Below are 24157 nucleotides of genomic sequence, written 5' to 3'. Positions count from 1 at the left end.
TCTTTCTTTCTTTTGACTGTTATTTTGATGTCATTTTGGGCAAGCTATTTCTCCTCCCAAGCCCATTTATTGGTGAGGACGCAGCTGTGACCACACCAGCACACAGAGTCTGACAAGACTCTGGTGGGGCCTGGCCTTCCAAAGGCCCTGCAGTGCCTGGGGCTGCCTCCCTGGGGCCTCAGCTTCACAGCCCAGGGGAGAGGTTGGGCAGAAACATCACCTTGTGGTTATAAAAGTGCCCATTGATGGAGAAGCGATGTCGCCGGATCCTCTGGGCCTCACCAGGTGCACGGGCCCGGGGCCGCCTCTGGATCACGCAGGCTGCGTCACTCTTGGTCCGCATCAGCTGGGGGGTCTCCTCGTCCTCCTCCAGGGGCTCTGTAGTGAGGAACCGGTGAGAAGGTCAGTCCGGGGTGGAGCACAGGGGCCCGAGAACTGCAGAGCTGTAGCGGTCCCGCGGCAGGTGGGGCTTGGTTCCCTGGAGCTCTGTGGTGACGCCATGCTACAGTGGAGGGTAACATCACTGCTATTTTCATGACAGTGCTTGGGGAATGCCCACCTTGTAAATAGGATCATCCCCAGATAGGATCACCTGTGTCGCCATGGCCTTGGCCTCCATCTCTGGGCGCCCAGGGCAGGTCTTGGGCAACACCACACTGTCCTCTGAGCCCTCACTGAGTGTGAGGGGAGGACACAAAGAGGACGGATGAGCAGCCTGGATTCCAGAGTGTGAGGGAGACATGTCCCAGAGGCCCTGCCTGCTGCTGCTGTTCTCTCCTTTCCAAAACGCAGGGGACTCGGGCAAATTACATCACAGTCACCTCTGCCAGCCTCTTTTCTGTAAGTGGGGAGGTGAGGAGAAGGCCTTGGACTGAGACAGTTATTTAGCAAGTGAGGAGGTATTAGCAACGATTTGGCAAGATAAATAAAGCCTTTCTGTGCTCCTGGCAGCTGGTCTTCCTTTTTACTTTTTACTTTTTTTTTTTTTTTTTTTTTTTTTTTAAGAGTTGCGGGAGAGAAGGGAGAAGGGGCAGAGGGAGAGGGAGAGACAAAGAATCCCTAACTGGCAACATGGCCAGAGAGGAGCCCAACTCGGGGCTCAGGCTCACAGCCCTGAGATGACGACCCAAGCCAACATCAAGCATTGGACACTTTAACCCACTGAGCGGGCCAGGTGCCCCAACACAAAGCTGTTCTTCAGAGATGATGGCCATGAGCCAAGACCCTCCTCTTCTATCCTAGTGAGCAAGAGGGGCTCCCAGGTAGCCCGAGGCCCCGCTTACCTGAGCTATCTCTGGAACTCTCGGCCCCGTGTGCAGTCTGAGCACTCGGCTCCTGGGCAGGGACCCTGCCGTCCTGAAGAAGTGGATCCTTTCTGAAAAGACAGTCAAGGTGCTCAGAGAGCTTCTGAGAGAGAAAAGAAGCCCAAGTCACAGAGAAGAGGCCTCCTGCCTCTGTGGACGGGACACAGGCAGAGGCAAGGCCAGCCGAGGTAAGGCTCTACTTCACACCAAGTTAATGTAAGATAGTAAAAGAAAAGCAAAGACTTGCCATGGTATCTGCTGGAAGGAGAGGGAGTATGTCCTGCAGACCTGAGTGGCCTTGTCCCTGCTACACAGACACAGGGACTAGCTGTGTGCCCATGGACTCCTGGGCACCCCACTGAGGGAGATGGTGTCTGTGGCCAAGTGTTGAGTGGGCTCTCTGGGCTTCCCTCAGGCCTGAAGGAGAGTCAGGTGGGGGAAGCTTGAGGGGCCAATCTCTGAGCCTCTGGGCCAGGCAGAGTCCAAGCCAAGGAAGCTGGTGCCTGGCTGGAGAAGGGGATGTGTGTGATGAGAAGTAGCCTCACAGCTACTTCCTCACAGCATGAGGGAGCCATGGAGGATCAGGCAAAGAGCAGAACCCAGGCCAAGAGGCCTCTGAGGGGGGTCCTGTCTGTTCCCATGGCTGCTTTTGCCCTGGGGGGTGGGACTCACGAGTCATACTTGTCGCCTTTCTACGAAGCCCATCCAAACATTATACTCTAAGTCTGTATGGGGTGTCAAGGTGCTAAGTGCCCTCAGAACAGCAACTTCGCTTGAATTTCTGAAAGGGAAATGGTTTTGAATTTTTGCCTCTTGGAAGGATTCATTACATGCAGAAGCGAGCAAAACTCAGCAACTAACTGCCCTTTATTGGGTTGCGGGGCGGGGGGGGCAGAGAGAGGGGGCAGATGTTCATTAAGTGGTAAGGTAGGAAACAGTTTCATCATGACTGAAACATATTTCTGATGTTAAAATAAACCTGATATTAATCTCTAATAAATTTATAAAAACAAATTCTGATACTAAAATGAAAGTAGAGCCATAAGAGGTTAAATTTGTGTGAATTTTTAAGGTAGAACTGGAGATGCTAAGAAGTGTTTGTTTTGCCCAGGATGTTGGAAGCCCCTGCCCACGCATAGCTCCTCTCCTTGCAGATAAGGCAGCTCCTGTGAATGTATGAGGAAACACAGCTGGAGGCGATGGGAGTCTGGAAAATTCTCCAAGAGCAAGATGGCTTGGTCATTATCTAGAAAGACCACTATCGGCAGGTGAGGCCGCAGGCTCAGGCAATCACAGGGTGACAAGGATAAGGCTGGCTTGTGTTCTCCGGTGCTCCATTTGGGAGCAGGGCTTTGCCCTGAGACAGAGGACACCACCCCGCAGACAGCCCAAACGGTACGCTTGGGTTGAACCGGTGTCAAGGAGGACACCCAGCCCTGCCTCCACCATCTGAACACTCACAGGGGGCAGCTGGGCTGTCCGGGTGTCCAAGAGGCTGAGGAGAGGTGCACGCGCTCCCTGTCGTCCTGTATCTGGAGCCGGATAGGCCGTCTCAGGCCCCAGGCAATGTTGAGAAGCCCCTCGATGATCAGAGCACCTTCTTCCTGTGGGAAGCCCACACAGGTTAGTCTCTTTCCCAGAGCAGCCCTCCACAGGGGTCACTGCTCACCCTCCCTGAGCCCCCTGAAGGCCCGCCCCCCCCCACCCCGTGGGCTTCCCTGAACCTTCTTGCCACAAACACAGCTCTCCTCCTTGGGATCCCATCCTCCCCTGGGGGAAGGCACACAAGCCTCTATGTGCTCCAGGGTGTGAGGCTATGGGCTGACCAGAGGAAGCCTGAGGCGTGTCCTTCCACCGCTCTGTTCACATCTGATCAGGGGCATGGCCTGGGACGGAGCAGCTGAGTCAGGCGTCCCACAGGAACCCAGCTGCTATCCAGCAAGCACGTCCACACGGGTGAGGAAACACGTTCAAGAGAAGCATGACCACGTTGACCCTGGTGCCGTGTAGGGGTGCCTTCCCATCCCCCTCCCCCAGTGCACTTGGGGAAGCGGCCCCGATGGTCACCAAGTCCTACCGAGAATGTGCTGCAGGCCCTGGATTCCATGCCCACCAGAGCAGGGGTGGCTGCTCCTCGGAGCTGTGTCTCAGTCTCGCGCTTCTGCCCACGCTGCTCTCAACTGCCCCAGGGACCACTCGAGTGGGCTGGGCCCACCCTGATTTCTGAGCTGCCTCCTTTCCTGATGGCCAGTTTTGCTTTTCTCACAACCTGCCCATTGCCAGCCTCCACGTTCCACTACTGGCATGAGCACTCAGAATAGCTACAACAGCTCCCATTCTCTGTCCCCAGCTAGCCTTGATTTCCCAAGGTCTGCGGATGGCACAGCTACTGCCCTCCTGCTGAGCCCCAAGGTCCTAATTGACAGAACCCTCCAGAGGCATCCTCAGCCAGTTTCCCCTCCCAACCCTCAGGTCTCTGCTTCTGTTTCTGACTTCTTTCAGGCTCCTATCCACGAGTGACCACCTCTAGGCTCTCTGCGCCCAGCCGAACTCCCCCACATGTGTGCCTGGCCAGGCTGCCTTCAGGGCATCTTCCTAATATCTTCTCAGCCCCCCTTCCCCCAGAGCTGTGATCCCCCCAGCTACCTGCTCCTGAGCTGCTTTGAAACTAGCCATTTCACAATGAATGTTACCTTTTTTTTTTTTTTTTTTTTTTTTTTTATTGCTGGTTGTTATACTCCCACTGCTATCTTAAACACCACTTTAGAGTCACAAATTTTCTTTCTCCGTATTGGCATTGAAAGCCTTGTGAGAATAAAAAACCTTGTAGAAATGCCTTCTTTTCCCCGGAAGGGCTTACAGAGGTGTCCTGCAGGGTCAATTTCATGGTAAGTTAGTAACCACTTAAAGCACCCTGTTATCCACAGAGAAAATAGTTCCACTCTGTTCAAGGTTATCAAAAATACACATTGCTTTCTTGAATGACCTTGCACTGTTTGCTAAAATAGAAAACAACAATAAAAGCAGAGGACTTTTTGATAACCACTGATGTTAACACAGTCGCAGACAGGTAACTAACGCTCCCTAAGAAGAAAAGACTGGGTTGATTTGCTGGAGTTAAAGGGGGCAGTAAGCAACCCCAAAGTGGGTTTCCGTTCCTTGTTTTCTGTCTTGGCCTCAGATGCCTCTTTCAGAGGTCAACACACCCCCTCCCCCAACACAGCTCAGCAAGTTCATTCACAGAGCCCCACTGCCTGCTGGTCCCATGTCCGACCCCATGTGTGAAGGAGATCCAGCAGTCTTGGTCCTGGGTCTGAGAGTCAGGAGATCATTTAGAGCTCCAAGGGGCAGGAGAAGACAGCACCACTGGGCCATTGGCAGTGGGGCTGGATACGCTGGGCTGGGCCTTCAAACATGCCACAGGACGGCTCTGGAGAGTGCAATGAAGGAGGCAGGAGGAGTTGTTCTGGAGCTGGGAGCCAGGAGCGGAAAGAGAGCTGCTGTCTTCAAGGTCAGGGATCAGCTATGTTGGGGTCTGCTGGCCTGATGTGACTCGGGCCCTGTGTCCCTGCACGGACAGAGTGTGTGTCCCCAAGCTGCCCCCCGACCACTGTTCCACTGTCCTTCTGCCTGGCCCCATTGGAATGGAGGGGAGGCCCCGTCAGGCTGTAGCTGTCTTGTTCAAATCAGGGGAAACTGGGGGCAGAGCAGGAGCTCCAGGCTCCTGGGCAGCCCTCGCCAAACAGGCCCAAGGAGGACTTGAATGTGGGTCCCACAGCCTACCATTTTCATAAGTCGGGAAGTCATTCTGGGCCCTCCGATTCTGGGTCCCCCCCTCACTGTAGCCCCCTACCTCTCCCACAGCCTGAGGTGGCTGGAGGGGTGCCACCCCTCCCTGCCCTGCGGAGTAAACATCCACGGAGCCTCCCACTGCTCCAGGCTGGTAGCTGGGCCAAACCCCGCCCGCCAAGCTGTTTTCCCTCTGAGAGCCTTCCTGTGTGCTGCTATTTTTGGCCCTCGTGACAGTAACTGGTGGCTGGTGAGGAAGTATAAAAGCAGCCGCCAGGCCTCCAGGTTCACCAGATAGCTCGGGAACGCTTGCACGCCGGACAGTGGCCAGTCGTTCCCACCACCCATCCTGCTGGCCATTCCACGCTGGACACGGGGCTCTGACAGCCGGGCCCCCAGCCCTCCACTCGAGCTTCCTGGGTCTTTCCAAGGACTGTCCTAGCTTATCCAGCAGCCCTGTGAGCCCCAAGTTCCCTCGACTCCAGGTAAGAGAGAAGCTTCCCTCTGGTTAGAGACACAACAAGAAGGTTTTGTTTCTCTTTGAGGGCGGGGCGAACAGGGCCTGACCATGGGACAGAGACCAGGGCATGCAGTCGAGGCAGTGATAATAGCCACAGAGGGCTTCGCATCGGCAGAGGGATTTCCCGGGAACTGTCATCCCATGTGTTTCTTACAACACCCTTTCCAGCGGGTGGGTCCGGGACACTTGGAGAGGTGACTTTGAAGAGGTCCCCACCCAGATGAGGAAGCGGCAGAGGCCGGTTTTACCCAGGTTCCCTCTGACTCCAGTCCATTAGACTGCGTTCTGATTTGTATGGGTTCAACAACAGTAAAGATGGATTCCTGAGCACGGAGCTTTCAGTGTTAATGGGAAGGAAGAGTTCAGGAGTCTGAGCCCGGGTTTGGGTATGCAGACATCACTCCACTCTCGGCCTGTGAATCACCCGGGCAGCCTCTGCTGAGAGAGGGGACCAGCAGAGGTGACAGAATGGCAGACCCCTCACCCTGGTCTTCTGTCGATAAACAGGTCGCTGCTCCGCATTGCTGACGGCCATGAGGTCCCGGCTCCTGCTTCCTGTGGCCCACCTGCCCACCATCCAGGAGACGCTGGAGGAGATGCTGCCTGGGGGGCCCGGGCAGGAGCCCCCGGCCTCCCCCAGTCTGGATGACTACGTGAAGTCTATCTGTCAGCTGGCTCAGCCCACTTCAGTGCTGGATGTGGCCACAGTCAGGGCCCAACCCGGTAGAACCCCCCGGCCAGCCCGCACCTTCAGGAAGAGCCCTCCTACTGAGTCTCTACAGGACATTACTACCCGCTTCAGTGGTCAGCAGCCGGCACTGCCTGGGGACGGCACTGCTGACCCCCTGGACTGGCTCTTCGGGGAGTCCCAGGAAAAAAGGTCAAGTAGGAGGGACCAGCCAAGGAGGACTGGCTCCTCTGCTGACTCCTGGGGTCCACACAAACAGATGGATTGTGGCAAGGCACGAGGGACCCCCAGAGGGAGACCCTGGGATGCCAGGGTGCAGGGGCACCCTCTGGCAAGACCCTCAAGGGACTGGCACCAGGGCTCCTGGGCTTCCAGGCAACTCTGTACGGACGTGGCCTCCCCCCCTGCCCCCCGCCCCAGAAGCACCCTCAGAACTCTCTATTTGCACCTCCCAGTGATCCATGAACTCTAACCCCTTCCCAATAAAGGCTTCTGTACAGAGCACGCTGGTCTTTGTCACCTCCCTGCCCCCTCCCCTGAGGTGGGTACCGTCTCTGGCAGGTCCGCAAGAGGGAAACACCTTTCTGCAAGGGCTGCCTGCCTGGGCATTTTATAGAGAAACCCCCTCCTCTGAAAAGCGAGAACAGCCTCATCTGGGCTCATGTGGTGTTACTGGTCCTGCTAGCACTGTTCCTTACTGGCTGAGCACCTTGGGCAAGTTACTTAACATTTCTGTTCGCTGATTTTTCTCATGGGTAAAATGGGGATAATTAAAGGGACCTGCTTTCTAGATTGCTCTGGTGAGTAGATGGGGTAAGAGCCACATGCATTATGGGTGCATAAAGCCTGCACACAGGCTTCTACACACGTCTGTGTGGTTGCCTCGCAGGCAGGGACGGAGGTCAGTGGCGGGTGAGAAGCAAAGCTCTCGGCCACACAGGGATTTCCGAGCGAGGACGGCACCCTCCCAGGTCAGCCTCCTGGCCCCCACCCTCAGAGCCTGTGCTCCATGCAGCCCAAGAGGAAACATAATGGTTTCCCCAAAGGTACCTGCTGAGTTTGGGGGAACCTGTCACCAGGGCACCTGGGGTTTCTCCATGGCTCCGGCTTACAAGTCCTGTTGTGTCATTGGGAGAGTTTTGCCCATGCTGAATTTCGCCCACATTCTTGATGCCCAAGAGAGCCAGTACCAGCACAGCTGGCAGAAATGTCCAACCACTGTGGAAGAAGAGGTGTCCCCAAACTGGAACAGCGAGGCCACCGTCTTTCAGGGGGAGGCCTAGTGACAGCAGGGAGCGGGGTCTTCTCTGGAGGACGGGGCCAGGCGGTCCTGTCCTCACCATCCCCATCCCTCCCTCCGCCCGGGGGGCTTCTCAACCACCGGACAAAGTGCAGGCCATTGGCCAGCCGACCTGCCCTTAGGCAAGCCCAGTGGCCAAGGCCTCACTCCACAGGTCCCAAGGTCTGGGCCAGGTCTAGGTCTTCCAACCCCAGTGCCTGGAGGCACCTGGCAAGGAAGGAGATGAAGGTGAGGAATAAGGGAAAAGGAGGGGGGTCTTCCTCAGACAGGCAGGTCAGGAGGCATCAGAGAACTGAAAAGCATCAGGCCTGAGGACCCATTATCCTGTTCCCTTGGGCAGAGCTGGCTGACCCTGATCTGGGCAGAAGGGGCAGAGGGGAGAGGAGGAGAACAGAATTGTGGCCGCAGCCCAGCTCACAGCCTGCTTCAGTTTGCTCCATCTCCTTGCTCTGAGGAGTATCAAACTATTTTCTTCTTCCTTTCCTTCTTTTATTTTTAAAATTGCTTTGCACTTTTATGCGTGTTTTGTGGGAAGGCAGAATGTAAACCAGACATTTAAAAGTTTCACAAGACAGTCTGCTTATCTGTAAAATGGGGACACCGCCCCTGCCTTCATAGGCTGCAAGTGTTGTGGAATGGGGCGTGTGTCCTCGGAGATAGCATGGAAACCCCACAGAGGAATGCCTGCGTCCACCACAAGCCACTGTGTGTCTAGTCTGCTCAGACCTGCCTGTCCCTGACCTTTGCTGGCAAATAAGTGCAGGGGCAGCCTTTAGCCAGAACACCCTTAGAAGGCGTTGGGGTGAGGGGGCTGACCTGGGAGAGGGTGCTGGCCTGTGACCATGTGGGCTGGGCTCACCTCACTGAGGCCCCTTCTGCAAAGCTGTGTGAAACCAGGTCAGAAGGAAGCAACTAAGATGAGGCTGGCCAGTTGACCCCAAGCTCAAAACCCACATGGCTGCATTTGGGAGGTCAGACAGGGCTCTGGGCTCCTCTGCTCATATCCCCTGATGTGAAAGACGCTAATGGCACCTTCATGAAGGGCCAAAACAAAAATAATTGAATAAAGGGCGGTGGGAGGGGGACTTTTGGCATTATTCCAAGCTTTGCACGGGACAGAACAGCCTAGCAGAAAGTCCCTGTGATGGGAGCCCTATAAAGCAGTTTCCTGCTCACTGGCCCCTGGAGTTGGGAAGGGACACAGTGTCCCGACCAGGGGGCAGTCTGGGAAGCACTTGGGAGCTCTAAAGGGAGCACGTCCATTGCCTGCGGAGTACTCACCTGGATGCCAGTGGTCTGCCAACTGTCCATCATCCCTGCCTTCAGGCGTTAAAAGAAGGCAAATCGTTATAAGAGGGAAGGGGATCCTGACTTTCTCCACCCTGGGAGCGGCAGAGACCCTGAGTGAGTAAAAGGATGCTCCTTCCTTTTCTCACTCAGCTCAGGAGCCTGGGAGAGAGGAGGACTGGGTGTGATGTATGCTCTCGGCCACCAGGGGGAGCACGAGAGGCCGGCTCCCCTAGTCCACTGCGTGCAGGTGCCCAACAGGAGGGTCCTATTTTTCATCGCAGTGATATATTTAGGCACTGGTATTTCTGGGTGGTCCATTTTTCTCTCGAGCAATCAAACAGCCTGGTTAAAATGCTTTGCTATCTTCAAAAGGCACAAATTGCTCCAAGTTGCTCCTGCTCTCCTTTGTAATATAAGCAAAAGTATCCCAAAGGCAAAATTTATGATAGAGGAGGCTAGTGCCTGGGCCTCCACGGACAGAGGAAGCTAGGACCGGGAATCCCTTGCCCTTTGGAAGCTGGGGGAGAATTCTCAGGGATACGCTGGCCCCAGGGTGTGGCCCCTGCTCCCTGACACACTTTTATGGATCCCTGACACACTTCTTTGGATCCTGGAAGAGACTGTGGAAGAAGAGGTGTCCCCAAACTGGAACAGCGAGGCCACCGTCTTTCAGGGGGAGGCCTAGTGACAGCAGGGAGTGGGGTCTTCTCTGGAACCCCACATGGCTCTGTGAGGGCCCAGCTGGTGCCCAGCCCCTCCGCAGCTGGGAGGCACTTTCACTTGGTGACTGAAGGTAACAAACCCCTCCCTGCATCTCTGAGGCCTGCCAAAGCTTAATGCTGGCAGTGAGGTCGCTGTCTTACAAACTTCAGTGCTCAGGCCTTGGAGCTCTGCGGGCATCTTATGGCACGGTTACCGGTTACCGTGTGGGGTAGACTTCCAACTCTGAAAGCCTCAGTCTCTTTGTCAGGGAAATGGCCATTCCCAGGTCACACGGCTCTTGTATTACAATAAATAACAGAGGGACAAAGTGCCTGGTCCCTGTCTGCCCTCAGGGCCTGCAGTGCCTGAGGAGAGGCCGGCCCAGGTGCCTGAGCTGTGAGTCCCTGAGGCCTAAGAGGTCCTGGGTCTGCATCTGAGAAATCGCAGAGGCCTGAACACAGGGTGGTGGGTGGGTCAAGGAGGCACTTGGTGTCCAGGAATCAGTCACGCATTTCGGCATCAGAACTCTGGACTGCCAGGCCTAGGCTGCCTTTGTGCTGGTGGTGACCCCCCACCCCCACCAAGATGCATACTCCCTCAGGCTGCTGCCCCTTGGCTGTTAAGGCTACAGAAGGTTCCTGAAAGGTACTTTCAGGCTCTAGGGTGATTAAGTCAGATCCTCATACCTTCTTTAGGTTAGGAGTAGGAAAATCCCCATCTGTAGGGTATTAACTTCTTACCACAGGGGGCTGTCAAGAACACCCCTTCCTCTTTTTGGGGTCTCTCACTTTTCCACATGGACTCCCCCATCACACACAAACACAGGCATAGCTTTGGGGCTTCCCACTCCTCCTCCCCACATGACTGTTCCTACAGAAGGGATTGTCTCGGGGAATCCCAAGGGCCAGGGTCAAGCTCTTAGAGTAGCTGTTCTCAAACTTGGCCTTCATCCCAATCCTCTGGAGGACTTGCTAAAACACAGATGGGAACAGGAAGAGTTTTTGATTCAGCAGGCCTGGGGGCAGGAGGGCGTTCCCAGGTGACTTTGAGGCTGCTGGTGCACTGACCACAGGTTAAGAGCTGCCAAGTCTTAGATTAATCACTGGACTAAGGCCCAGGGCTGAGGAACAGGGCACAGCTAGAAGACCCCATTGCATGCACGTCCCCAGCACCACTGCTGGGTTAGGTCTAGTTCTCACATAGCCTAGATCAAAACTGCCCAGAGCACTAGAGCTCAGGACCCATCTCAGCTTGCCTGGGCCTGTGCGTTTATCACCCAACACCTATGCTGGGGTGGTGCACTGTGCCCGGCCCGGTGACGCAAAACCAGCAAGGCACTTAGGTAAATGAAGAAACAGCAAAACCAGAGATGGCAGGACGGTGGCATCAGAGCCTGGCCAGCAACAGTGAAGAGCAGGGCTGCGAGGCAGGCTGGTGAGACAGGTGTCAGAGAGCAGCTCTGCCCAAAGAAGGGGGGTTGGGCGGGGAACAAGGCCCTGTGCAGGCTGAGCAGCCTTGGGGAGGTGGAGGGTGAGGTGTGTGCTGCTCCAGATCATCCCCGCAGCCCCGTGCTGCTTGGACCACAAACCAGCAGCTTCCCTCCCACGCAGGCTCTCGAGCCGCGCATGTGACAATAGCCTGGCCCAGGCTGTACTGTGCCTGCCGAATGTTTTGTTTAACCCACATGGTGTTTCGAGGTTTAGGAAATTCCACATGAAATTCCGGATATCTAACTTCTTTGGAAAAAAATTAGAAAGAGCCTGGCTGTCTGGAGCCCACGTCCCTGCAAAGCAGCGTCTGCAGCTGGGACGTGCTCTCCTGCACCCTCCACTCCCCCAGCCTGTGCTGCCTCTCCCATTCCCACCTGCCTGGCCCCGTGAGCATCCTCTGGGGAGCTCTCCTCCATTTCAGGCCTTTCCTCCGATGGTTATTCTGATTGGCAAACACAGAGAATGCTTTCACTTCTCCATTGCCCTGTGGCCTTGGGCAAACAAGAGCCCCACATTGAGTTCCTTATTTGTGCCCGTGGGATGGGCCGAGAAGGGACTGGGCTGTGCAGTCTCAAAGATTTCAAACTCCAATGTCCCGGCAGTTCACTCAGGCAAAAGTCCTGGGTGGAAGAGGAAGACCCCCAGGCAATTATTCCCACCTGCTCTGAACACTTGCTAGGTGTGTGTGGGGTTGGGGGGGGCGGGGTGCTCTGACCCTCAGCACCCCTTACAGGACTTCCAAGGAGACACCCTGGCTGCTGGTAACCTGGTCTCCAACTCAGCAGATGGGTGACCTCACAGTTCATTATCCAAACTGGAGTACCTCTGAGAGTGAAGCGAATGGTCTTAATGATGGCCTTGGAGTAACAGGTATAAACCAGGAGTCTTCAGCAAACTGGGACAGATGCTCTAGAACGTTAGCCTCTGCTTCTAGATGGTAGCCTATGAATAAAGAAGAGAAACAGGCCTTACCTCTCGGTGTCTCAGCTGAAAGCTTCTGCCCTCATGGTAGCAGTTGTAAGTTTTTAGCAAGCTTAAGAGCTCCGACCTGAAAAGGTAAAGACACACTTAATAACCTTGGGGTGTGGCAGGGCTTTGGACAGTAATAACAGACGTCTTGCCAGCCACACACAATCAGTTTAGAGAATAGACTCCACCATCAGACACATGCCTTTCAGTCTTCCAGAGCTTTCACTTGTCAACCCCTGTGGAAGTTGTAGGGGTGGGAGGAGGGCGAAGAGAAATTCACAGATGGCCCACATAATTGTGCAAATTGTGTGTACACACTTTCACCATCACAGATCAGAGTTCCTGACAATCTCCCTATACTTTGAGTCACTTCCTCAATAAATTCTCTTAGATTGGGTTATTAGCATTTTAAAGCCTCTTGCTCTTTCTCCCCATATTACTTCCTGTAAGGGCCTTGTGCAGCCTGCGCCGGCACCATAAGGGGTGTCTGCCTCTTCCTTGTCCTGCCTTTCTGGAGGTACGATCAAGAGATGAGGCTGACAGCTGTGAGAAAAGATGCTGAAGGTCTGAGGGAGGCCACTCTGCCCAAAACGCCTTCTCCCCAGAATAAAGGGAGGCTGTGGCAGAGAAAACACCATTCCTGCACCCCAGCGGCACTCTGCAGGGGCGTGCGGTCCTATACCTAAGAAATGCGAGCCACACATGCAATTTTAAATCTTCTAGTCGTCACATTGCAAAGGCAGACAAAACAGGGGAGATTAGTTTTCATAATGAGTCTTCTTTAATGGCACAAAATATCTAAAATATATCTAAAAGATATCTAAAATATTGCCCACGTAGAATCAATATAAAAATTATTACTGAGATCTGGCTCATTATTTTATTCTGTAATGAGTGTTTGCTAGCTTTCTTTTATATTCACTATTCCTCTCCTGCTGTAAGTCAAGTGCTTGGTGACCACCACGGCTCGTGGTGGGTAAGTCCCGCTCTAGAAGGTCTTCAGGCAGTGCCTTGGCTGACATGGGGGTCCCCAGGGTGTGGATGAGCAGCACCTGCCATTGGTGCTCTGGGGTGCTGCCCAATGTGGGGGTGATGGCAACTGACAAGGGAAGTGAGGCACTTGTGATTCAATGAATGAATCACAGCAAGATTAATATTGCAGGTACGCTGTGCCTGTAACTGTGTAAATGCCGGACATAAACTTGTTAGGACACATATCCATGAAATTCATCATGTTGTGGTTATGATTATGACTTTTCCCAAAGTTATATTTAATATTATTCTCACGATAAAATTTAAACAAGGAAAATGTTGGTGTGGGCAGCACAGTGCAGGGCAGGCCATCTGTTTTCTCAGGTCTCTAAGAGGAGGACCCAGGAAGGAGGTCAGTGAAAGCTAGGAGCCTGGCTTGTCTTCAACATGGCAGACAGGAGCTGCCCAAATTTAGACAAGATTTGGACCTCAGTACTCAAAAAGCAAGATAACATAAAAATATATACTTTTCTTTAGCTCAGAAATAAATCTGAAAAACTATCCTAAATCTTATTTTTTTTTATGTTAAGACAGATGGTAAATAGAATTAAAAATAAGCAGAGCTAAAAATCAATAACAGTACACTTTTTTTCAGTTAAAAACTCTAAACCTATTTAGAGTTTTTTTTTTTTCTCTTTTCCCCCTGAACTTTTTAACACAATAAGAATGCTAGCATTGCTCTAGCTTTTGAATCAATTAAATGCCATCTGTGCAGAATCATGGCAGACATTGCCACACTTTCCTGCCTTCGTGGGCCTGAGCGGGCAGGGGTCAAACCCATACCCCAAAGAGATCCTTGATCTCCAAGGATACAGGCTTTGAAAAGAAGTGCCCCCATCACTGTCCCTGGGGCAGGCACATTATCATATCTGTGAAATTGCCCAGAATCCCTCCACCCAAAGTCTGTCTATGGCAGGAAGTGGCCACAAGAAGATCCCCTGTATGCAAAGGCTTACTTCAGGATGGACTTGCTGTCACTGATGGGGACGTGAGAACTGGGTGGGCAGTCTTCCTTCATCTTCCCCTCTTGTCTGCAGTCTCGGGAGTTACCTGCTGGGAAGAGGAAGAAGGACAGACAGGTGAGCATGGAGAAGCGCTGGCCAGTGCAGTGTCCAGAACCCTGGTGTGTCGGCCTGTGGCTTCAGCCTCACCTCCCAACCAACCTGCCTGCTCCCTTCCTCCCTCCACTCCTTGGCACCGCACCGCCACAGCTGAAGGATCAGGCTCAGAGGACTTAATGGGGCCCCACACCCACCTGGGGCAGCCAAGCTCCCCTGGTGGGTAGGGGGCAAGGTCAGAGCTGCTGAGCTAGCTGGCACCCAGTACCAGCCCCCCTCCCAGAATCTCTCCACAGTCCCTAGGGATCTGGATCAGTCTCGTCATTGTTTCAGACCACAAGCTCTCGTCCCTCAGCCGGGACACCCTGAAGGGTGGTTTCTGCCTCCATTGCTCCTCCAAACCCCCAAAGCACCCTGGGCCTTTCTTCTCCATTCCCACCGCCACCAAGCTGCCCCTCCCTGCCTTTAGAGTCAGCACACCTGGGTTAGCTCTCCTAGTGATGGGTTAGCCGGTACTGTGGTCATCACATCCAGGAGGCTGTGTTGAGCCTTTTCTATGAATTATCTTATTTACTCCTTCCAACAACAGTACAAGGTAAGTACTATCCCATTCCCATTCTAAGGATGAGAAGACAGAGACAGAAGTTGAGTACTTTGCTCGAGATTCCTAGCGAATCAGTGGCAAAGTCACTATTTGAACACAAGCATTTAGATCCTAGATTTTGGTCTTTTAAGCCCTTCTCTGTGTTAATCTCACACAGTGACTTAAACCCTCCAGCCTTCTTTTCCTCATCTATGCAATGGGGTGATCTCTGCCTATAGGATTGCTAGTTGATTCACATATGAAACCGTGTCTTCACAGCCTAGGAAGCTTTGTGGAGCATCTCAAACCCTCCTGGCAAACTTTCTCTAGCTTGTTGCCATCTTCTTCTGCACAGATTTCAATTTTTCTCCCTCTCCAACTTATTCTGGCCAAGAACTCTCTTCTCAAGGCATGCTGTGTTGGGCAGTGAGCCACAGCTTCTCTCTCTCTGTCTCCCCCCAACCTTGGCCCTGTCTCTCACTTTCTCTCAAGTTTCTACTAGGACTCTGAGGGGTTAAGTCACATGAGGAAATGACCCAGACAAGCTACACAGCTTTTCCTTCACATCACAGAGTGGCTCCTTCACAAAACCCCAAGTCGGTTCCCACAAACCTCAGTCAGGTCATTCCTACCTCTGTGTGTGTGCAAATGTTCCTGGGGGATCAAGGTCAGGTTCGACTGCTGTTGTATTCATGTCCTCACAGTGCTCCCTCCCCTTGGTCCCTGACTGACCAGCTGAACACCTTTGATACCACCCACAAACAAGCCTGCCTTCGATGATGGCATCGGGCCTGAATGACCATTTGATTCAGGAAACAAGGAAACATGGAGAAGAGGGATGAGCTGAGGGAGATGGGCTTCTCAGTGACCTCAGAATCATCCTATAAATACTTTCGCTCTGCCTGGGTGTAGAGTGAGGCAAACTATGGCCTAGCGAGAGGTGAGGCCTCTGGCTATAGCTGCGGGCGAGGCCCTTCCTCCATGGTGCACAGAGTTAGGCACCTCGGGGGCCTGGCTTGGGGCCTCACTGTCAGGCAACAGGATTTCAAAATCTGATTTCAGTTCCTCAGTTCCTGAGTCTGCAGTGGAAAAAGTGATCTGCCAGCCTCCCTCTCTGGGTAGTTCCTCAAACACTTCCATGCAGAGCTGGGTTCAGCCCAAGAAAAGTATCTGGGCTTCTCACTCAATGCTGCTTCTGCAGGCCCATGGCATGACTGTCTCGCTCCTCATGGGAAGGGCCCAGAAGTAACCACGGTGGTATTTTCTCTTGCCTCATCTGCAGCTAGCCTCTCTCCCACTCCTCCTCACTTCTTGCTCGGAGCTCTAGCCTCCCTGAGCTGCTCTCGTTTTCCTCATGGGCTTTCCGCTTTCTCCTCCTTCTGGGTCTCCATGGTGCTGTTCTCTGTCCAGAAAACAGCCTCCTCCCTGTCCTATACTCTGCCGTGAGCTCTGCCAGGAAACCCTTGCCCGAGCAGCCACCTCCTCCAGTATCAGGAGAGGCTCCTTTCCAGTCCAATGCCTGCTCTGGGCTCCTAGCTGTGCTGGGCCTTCAGGGCCTGACCTGTGTGTGAGGGAGCTGAGAGGAGGCGGGGGGAGTGCGGTGAGGGGAGGTTAAAGCTGCAGGCCTCCACACCAGGGATAGTACTTTTCTGGCACACCTCCTGTTTCTAGACCCAAACCAGAGCCTGACACACAGCAGGAGGTCCATGGATGGCTGTTAAATTATTGGATGAAATTGAGAAGCCTCACGGGGTCCTCCAAAGTCAACTTTCCCAGAGTTGGGCATATCCAGCTGGAATAAAACATGCAAATGTCTCCAGGGGTCAGGGCAGTGATTCAGCCGAGACACTGGTCAGTGGGGTCCCTGGGGAATTGAGGGACACATTCTTTGGAGGGTCAGCTCTTCTGGTGTGTCATGATAAGGCAGAGATCTGGATTTGCATGTGCTATATTTCACTGCTTAAAGGTGGACACTGTGGCCAAGACACTGACCTCCCCTGGAATGACCCATGCTAGCTCACACTCCTCTGCCACCTGTGGAGCCTGTGACTAACACCTCACATGTCACACATAAGAATAGTTGTGTGTCGCCCTCAGGCTAAGGCATTTGAGCCATGTGTGACTCTGTTCTCTGTCATGGTGACCCAGAAAGTCACATGTCCCAGTTGGTGTAGCTTCCAGATGGTCAGCCTGAGTCCCAGAGTACCTCTGTGGCCCAGAGTCCTCTGGTGACCCACTGTGGCTGTGGACTGGGAAGGAGAAATAATGCTCTGCTGAGAAAAGCTGCTGGGGTCTCAACGATTTGTCAGTGTGGCATAATCCAGACTATCCTGACGGATGCAGGGAATTATTCCATTCCATTAAAAGATACATAGTTAAAAATAAAATGTAGCCAGACAAAACATACTTGCAAGACAGATAGATGCCCTCGGTGGGGCTCCAGTGTGTCACTTCGGATTCATCACAAGACCTAGTTTACAAAACTTTGTTCTCCATCAGCATGTGGGGAATATGCCAATTTTGCTCTATTTAGTAGGAATGCTTACATGTGGAACCTCTATAAGTCACTCAGTGATTAGTTATTAATATGCTTCCTAAAGAGCTCTGGGCCAGAAGCTGCTAAAGACCCTCATGGTTTCAGTTGCCTGCCTTTTCCTCTCTGTGCTGTCACCTTCCTATCTGCACAATGGGAATACTGATCTTCAAATTTCTCGACTGTAGAACTCTTTGTTCAAATGGAATATTTATGCAAATCAGATTAAAAGGGGCTGCTTGGGTCCACAGTGAGGTGGGTGGTAGGGAGCACCGTCTAGGGCTTTGCTTAGGAGTCTGGATAATATTGTTTGCAAAGCACAGTACTAAGTAACCCACGAGACCTTCCCTGGGCTGACCCTCCAGAGAGCTTCACTGTCCAGATCCTGCCCTTTAGAAGGACATGAGCAATATGCTGAGCGGCTCCAGCTGGAGCTGGGTGGCATAAGCTGGGGGAAGGAGTCAGGAGACAAGCGAAGGACGGTCTGGGATTACATATGGATGGTCAAGTGAAAGGAGAGAGGGAAGGTGACCCATAGGGTCACTGTGCATTTGTGCTTCCTTTACCAGACTGAACAGCTGACAATTCTCATTCATTCTGATAATCTCTGTGTGTCGTAGACTTCTAAAGTGAGGTGTACGTGTAACTCCGAGGTACCCTAGGGACAACTGCTGAGTGAGAGAGCTGCAAGGCAGGGAGAGAGAGGGGGAGGGAGAGCGAGCAAGTGCGTACCCCCCAGGAAGAAAGCAACAGAGATCCCTCTGTGTTCAGAAATGTGCTCCTGAAGCTGCCCCTTAAACATTCACTCTCCTCCTGCCCTGGACGGGACCTTGGAGAATCTCTAATGGATGCTTTTCAAACTTTAATAAAACACACAATCTTATGTGTAAAGGCAGAAGCCCAATGCACAGACAGATTAAAGCAAGGCTACTCTGCTTGAAGCTGGAGTGGGGGAGAGGACGGGCTGGAGACAGCCTGCCACCACCCAGGGGCAGTCCAAAAACCAGAGTGACAGATGCAGCTGGGCAGGCCAAGCCCTGAGGCTCTGGGAGTCCAGCCCTCTTTGTCCAGGCCTGCTCCCCTCCCCCCAGGCCTGGGGCACTCAGCTCAGGCCTCCATGTTTCTCTTCAGGCTGGAGGAGGCTCTGTTAGCAACCAGAGGACTCAGACTGCAGCGAGGGCTCCTCGTCCCTGGAGAAAGGACCCCAGGGTGTGCCAGCCCCGGTTACCTGTCACCAGTGAACAGGCAGGGAACTGTTTCTGCTTTCCACTTCAGCGGCTGCTCTGCCAGCCGTGCAGGGGGGCTGCTGGGGACAGCCGGCACCACAGCCTGCCCTGGCTATTGTCCCTGGCCTCTGACTGGGGACAAAGGACACTGAAGCCTTTACAACTGAGAGGCTTGGCCCGTCTTGCCCTAGTTTGCGGTCACGGAGCCGGTTATCGCAGAAGAAGGCGGCTTTGTGGCTCTTCGGGTCACCTCGGCAGCCCAATCCTGCAAAGGAGAAAAAGGCTAAGGGAGTGGGGTTTTCATGAAGCCAAACTGAGTGCATCTGAATGCCTTTTCTTTTGGGATTCTGGGCTGCCTACTTTTTTCTCTTACAATGCCCTCTCTTTTCATGAAAGGATGGCAAAAATAGATGGTCATTGTCCTCACTTGGCAAAATGGCAAGTGCATCAATATCCAAATTTAAATGTTCTGGGGATTTCTGTGAGATCTGGTAACCTCCAATACTTGACAAAATTATGATGCTTATTTTATTTAGGCATGATTAAAATTGAATGTGTAAATAGAGTGACGTGGGAAGTGAAAGAAAGGACAGAGCTGTTGGGCCCAGCTGGGAGCCTGGGGCCCAGGCTGCCTTGACTGGAAGGAGGCAGGAGGCTGAGAGAGAGAAGGCAGGTCGAATTCCTGAGACGCCTAAATTCCCTGCTCTGTAGCCCAGGACTATAACCTCCAAAGGCCAGCCTGGGGCGGGGGGAGGAGGGGGCAGCAGGAGGTACTGAAAATAAGGAGCCTTAAAGGCACCCCCCACCCCCTCCTCCAGCACCTGTCAGCCAGCAAATGGCAAGAGCCTTAGCCAGGGAGAAAGCTGCAGGGCCTGCTGTCGGTACCAGCTGCCTCTGAGAGGGGGCCTGGCTGGACACAGGCTGCCCCCAGCAGCACATGTTTGCCGAGAAAGCCAGTTGTTGGGATGCAGGTGGCAGGCAGCGACTCAGCAGCTGCTGGCCCTGCCCCTCCACAGGGCTATCCTTAACCCCCTCTCCAGTTCCACAGGCCAGACCCTCCCTCTGCCACCATCTGCCCTGGGGTCCATCACGCCCCTCCCCTCCCACAGCACTGCACCTGGGGGGGGACAGGACACACACTACAATGACACTGGGCACAGTCCAGATGGAGGTGACGGTGGCTGAGGGAGAGCAGCCTCCTCCACCACTGCTTTCTCCTGGGCTGATTCAGGGACCCCCAACTCACCTTTGCTCCCTCCTCCCCACCTCCAGGGTCCTAGGCCCCCACCCGCAGGTCTCCTGGAGCCCATCCTGACACCCAGGCCTCCCGGACACTGGTGCCCCTCCCTCGGAGGAGCTTGAGTCCTCGCATCTTCAGCATCTTCCACACAGTTCCAGCTCCTCTGCAGAGCCTCACCCAGGCCCTCTGGCAGGTTTTCTGGTTTCTGCTCTGGCTTTCAAGGCGTGGCAATCTGAGGCAGCAAACACATCTCCCATCCTCCTGCTCCCTCTCTCCTACAGACTCCGGGCCAGAGGGGCCCTTCCTGCCAAAATCAGGCTCACCTCTAGCCTGTGGAAGACGGGATCTACGGGATCTACAAAAACAGGAATCCTCTCAGCCACGCTTTTTGGGACAGACAGGTGCTCTGTAGGACCAAGATCCTGAGGGCCTGGGGCCAGAGGTGGGGGCAGCCTGGGGGGAGAGCCCTCCAGGCCCTCAGTGCCCACAGCTGCAGGGCTGCACCGGGTCGCCTCCAGGTCTGTGGGCCAAGTGCAGTTGCTGGAGGTGCTTTCCTGTGAGACACTGTGTGGCTCAGAATCTTCTGGAATCAGAATCTCAGAATCTTCTTTTGGAATCTCTTAAAAGCGGAACGCACACTCCGCAGGGAAATGTACACATGTGCCTGAGTGTGTAAGTATGCACCCACCAAATTTGCCTACCACTGCAGGGCCTCAGGCTCCTCTTCATGTGCCTTGGGGTCCTTAGATGCCAGGTTAAGAACTTTTGCTGAAATGTGTCACAGTGAGAGAGAGGAGACCAAGGCTCCTCCCAGAGAGAAGTCTGGGTGTGGGTTTTGCGGCAGCATCTCCCTGGCGTGTGACTCCAACACGTTGTGCTGTCCCTTGGGCCTCAGTTTAGCCAGGATTATATGAGGAGCTGGTCCAGAATGTCTTCAGAGCCCTTTCCTGTTCTGCAGCTACGGGGCTACCTGAGCACCCGGCTTCCACCCCCTAGAGTCAGGCAGGGCAAGCGGAAGGGTTTCTGAGTCTCTCCCTCAACAGTGCATCCTGGGAAAGGAGGTCAGGCAGCCAGAAAAGAAAACTGAGCAAATTGTAAGTTCCCCTTTAATAAGAGAAGAAGCTCTGGGAAGTGCAGCCACTTCCTATTTGACCTTAATTTACTTTAAAACAATTCCAAAATATTTCCTTCAATGTACTCTGTGACCAGATAACCACCCCGCCTTTACAGGGATCTGGGTTTAAAGCTCGGCTCTGTGATTCGTCAGCTGTGTGGCCTTAGGCAAAGTCTCACACTCTCTCTCTCTGGACCTCAGATTCCTCAGTTAAATCACAGGCTGCTGCAAGATGCGTCTCACATGGAACTCACCCTCTATAAACCGACGGTCCGTGACAGGTCGCAGTGGGAGTCAGAAGAGATAGCAGGTTTTGGAAAGGGGGATGTGGGACTCAAAGAGAAGGGCAGTCCTCCCAGCTCTAGTGGCTGGGAGCAAGGACATCTGGCTGAGTCTGCTTTCAGAACCAAGCCCCACGTCCCCAAGGGCCCAGTCCAGAGTGCCTTCTGGTAGACCTCCGAGTCAGGGTCTCCCTGTGAGGCTTTGCGTTGGCAGGATCTGAAATGCAACATGCTGAGTTCTGCTTATGTTCTTGGTTTTCTAGCATTGTCCAACTGACCTTGACCCAGGGGACCCTGGACCTTCACTCTGTTCTCCACTCTAAAAGTCAATTGCTAATAGATTGCTATTCCCTAAAAGTCTTGAACCACCAGTGCCACACACAGAGAGAATTATGAGGAGAGCTACTGAAAATATACTTCAACACTGACAAAGTGCTGAAACATACCCCATAACAACTTCCAGCCAGAAATTTTTTGACCTAAGTATAATGTGTTCTACCCGCTACCCCTTCCCCTTTTCTCCTCCCTCTTCCTCTCCTCTTGTCCCCCACCCACACCCCAACCTTCCTCCCTCTAGCACCTCCCACCCTGGTGGCAGCAGCTCAGGAATTACACTGGGGAACAGGAGGAACAGGAGGCCAGCAGACCTGCATTCACCTGTTAGTTCTACCAATTTATTGCAATTTTTTTTTTTTTTCCTAATCATGGCTACTGACAAGAAAGCTTGATTGCCTCTTGAGCAGTTTAAAACTACGGAGAAGCTAGCAAGGGTTTCTTCTGCCAGTCCAAGTATGTGGTTTTGGAGTCTAACGTGCTTGGGTTCAAATTCCAGAATCCCAGCCCCATTTGCTGCAACTTTATTTAATTCGTTTATGAAGTGAGGTTACCAAAGATCTCCTTCCAGTGTTTTAAGAAAGCACTGGCCAGCATTGGCCTTGCACTGATGGTGGAGTGAGACACAGCCCTCCCTCCCTCAGGGCTGTGTCACATTATAAAAACTCGGAACCATCTCTCCAGAATCGAAGACTCAGGAGCATGGGGGGAGATGAGGGTGGTGGGCAGGGTGCTCTCTGAAATCAGTGGGTGAAATGAATGAGACCCGGCACAACAAAGTCTGAGTTCAAATCCTCAATCCGCCACTGACTCATCTGGGTGAAGCTGGAAAATTCTATAACTCTGTAAGCCTCAGTTTTCTCGTCTGAAAATGGGGATAATGAAAATAATCAGGGCTATGAGAAGTTAGGTGCCATACTGTGCTAACGCCCTTTGCACAGGTCTGGGAATCAAGCAAATCCTTTATAAATAGCGTGGTCAGGCAAGCCCCTCCTTCTGCTATTATCTAGGCGCCGGTTTTCCATCTGTGAAATCTGAGAGTTGTGCCAGAGCCTCTGAGCCTTTCCCCCAACTAAGATCAATGCCTAAGATGAGAGACAAGGTGAGCAAAGGTGTAGCCTGCGGGCCGCTCTCACCTATCATGCCCAGGTTTGAGACCCTGAAGTGCCTTCTCCCTGGAGAAGGTGACTGGCACAGTGCCCACTCTCAGCAATGGGCCTGAGGCCCGGGCTGCGCCAGGCTGGCAGGGGGAGGGAACTCTGCACGCGGCAGCCAAGGGTCACCGGTGCCCAAGCTCCAGAGTCCAAGGCTGGGGGCGAGTGCGGGCTCGGGGAGAGGGAAGACGGTGCTCCCTGGATGCCCCCAAACTCCTGCCTGTGCATCACTCACCCTCCGCTCATCGCGCAGTCCAGAAGCCGCTGCCCGCGCTGTGCCCTCTCTGGCAACCGAGCTCTGTAGGCAGCGCCTAAAGCCCGAGGTCCCCGGGGCTAGGCGCGTAGAGCCGGCCCCTCCCCGCCCCTCCCCGCCCCTCCCCGCCCCTCGCCCGACTCTGGCCAATGGTCCGCCCCATCTGCCCCCTCTCTGTCCCGCCCCTCCCCGCCTCCTCCCCGCCCCTCATCTCTCGCAGGCCAATGACATTGCCCCGTCCGTCTCGCCCCGCCCCCCGCACACAGGGAAGGGTGGGCTCCGGGCGGTGCCGGAGGGGCGGCGGGGAAGGTTTAGGGAGTTAGACGGGAGAGACCACGAGGGCACCCGGAGACGCTTGGAGGAGGCAGCCCAGACGCTGCCGGGAGGGTTCGGGTGTGGGTGGAGTCCGGGACTCTTGGGTTTCCAACAAAGGCCGCTGCGTGGGCGCCGAAATTACTAGTGTACCCTGGGGAGGACGTTATCAGTTAAAGCCAGAGCATTGTTAATCTCTTTTGCTCAGGGGGCGCCTGAGTAGGGTCCTGCTGTTTGACTGGCGTGGTCTCTCTCAGCTACACCGCCTTTAAGAAACCGAATCCGATGGTCACCTCCAGTCACCGCCAGCTGAATGAGGATTTGCAGGCACCGAAGCAGAGGGGACGGAAGCCCACAGGCCTTTGGGGGAGCTCGGACAGTTCAGTGTTTCTGGGGTATAGGGGTGGCGGCGGTGGGGAACGGGCTGATGGAAACATTTGCAGTTTCTGTTTATTATCACCGTCCCTAGTCCTGACATCTGGACCTCTTTGCCTCTACTCTCAACACAAATCATTTTAGTGTCATTCGATCTGTGTGGTTCTTAATCTTTGTAGAAACAGATGGCCATTTTAGAACCTGATATATACCTTCTAGCAAACCGCAGGTAAAATCAGTCTGGGATTTGAGTTTATGGGCCCCTGGATCCCTCTTGAGAGGGGCTGTGCTAATCATTATTGTCAGGGCTGTGGGATTTGCGACCAAGAAATTGGGCTCTGCTGTCTATTTCCTGTATGACCTTGCCATGTTGCAATGGTTCTGGGCCTCAATTTCTCCACCTGCAAAAGTGAGGGGACTAAAGATGACCAGAGATTCTTCAACTTTGCCTTTCATGAATCTGTGGAGAATGACCCATCCTTGGCCAGCTCAGGGCTTCCCTGTGGTCAGGGACCCTCCCAAGTCCTGCACAGCCCAAAGGTCTGGTCATCAAAGCTGAGACCAATAACTGGTGTTTCTGAAAGTTTCTAGAAAACAGTAAACAAAATTCA

At 53.7% G+C, this 24157-nt stretch overlaps 2 protein-coding genes across 8 annotated transcripts in view; one reads left to right on the top strand and one right to left on the bottom strand.

Moving 5' to 3' along the window:
- Positions 1 to 22963, bottom strand: part of RASSF4 (Ras association domain family member 4) — a 31226-nt gene extending 8263 nt beyond the window's left edge. For 2 of the 7 annotated variants that reach the window (XM_059169583.1, XM_059169589.1), the window contains exons 1-6: positions 22842 to 22963; positions 14041 to 14137; positions 12056 to 12131; positions 2766 to 2908; positions 1284 to 1375; positions 221 to 378 (exon numbers count right to left, since the gene is read on the bottom strand). In XM_059169583.1, coding sequence (XP_059025566.1) covers positions 221 to 378; positions 1284 to 1375; positions 2766 to 2908; positions 12056 to 12131; positions 14041 to 14102 — 531 coding nt within the window. In that variant the 5' untranslated portion in view covers positions 14103 to 14137; positions 22842 to 22963. Of the gene's footprint in view, positions 1 to 220; positions 379 to 1283; positions 1376 to 2765; positions 2909 to 12055; positions 12132 to 14040; positions 14138 to 14622; positions 14761 to 18486; positions 18750 to 22841 lie in introns of all 7 variants that reach the window. The other 5 variants (XM_059169586.1, XM_059169588.1, XM_059169584.1 and 2 more) reach the window with 5 other exon arrangements.
- On the top strand, positions 5341 to 6803 carry DEPP1 (DEPP autophagy regulator 1). Its single transcript, XM_059169592.1, has 2 exons — positions 5341 to 5578; positions 6121 to 6803. The coding sequence occupies exon 2, from the start codon at positions 6147 to 6149 to the stop codon at positions 6771 to 6773; it is 627 nt and encodes a 208-aa protein (XP_059025575.1). The 5' UTR covers positions 5341 to 5578; positions 6121 to 6146; the 3' UTR covers positions 6774 to 6803.
- Positions 22964 to 24157: the final 1194 nt, after the last annotated feature.

The sequence above is a fragment of the Mustela lutreola genome, chromosome 4, assembly GCF_030435805.1.
Source record: "Mustela lutreola isolate mMusLut2 chromosome 4, mMusLut2.pri, whole genome shotgun sequence".
Classification (NCBI taxonomy): Eukaryota; Metazoa; Chordata; class Mammalia; order Carnivora; family Mustelidae; genus Mustela; species Mustela lutreola.
Note: the sequence above shows the minus strand (reverse complement) of the source record. Positions and strands in the feature narration are given on the sequence as shown.

Bases quoted from the DNA above. Each gene is read 5' to 3' on its own strand.
- DEPP1 (XM_059169592.1), top strand. From the start codon at position 6,147: ATGAGGTCCCGGCTCCTGCTTCCTGTGGCCCACCTGCCCACCATCCAG.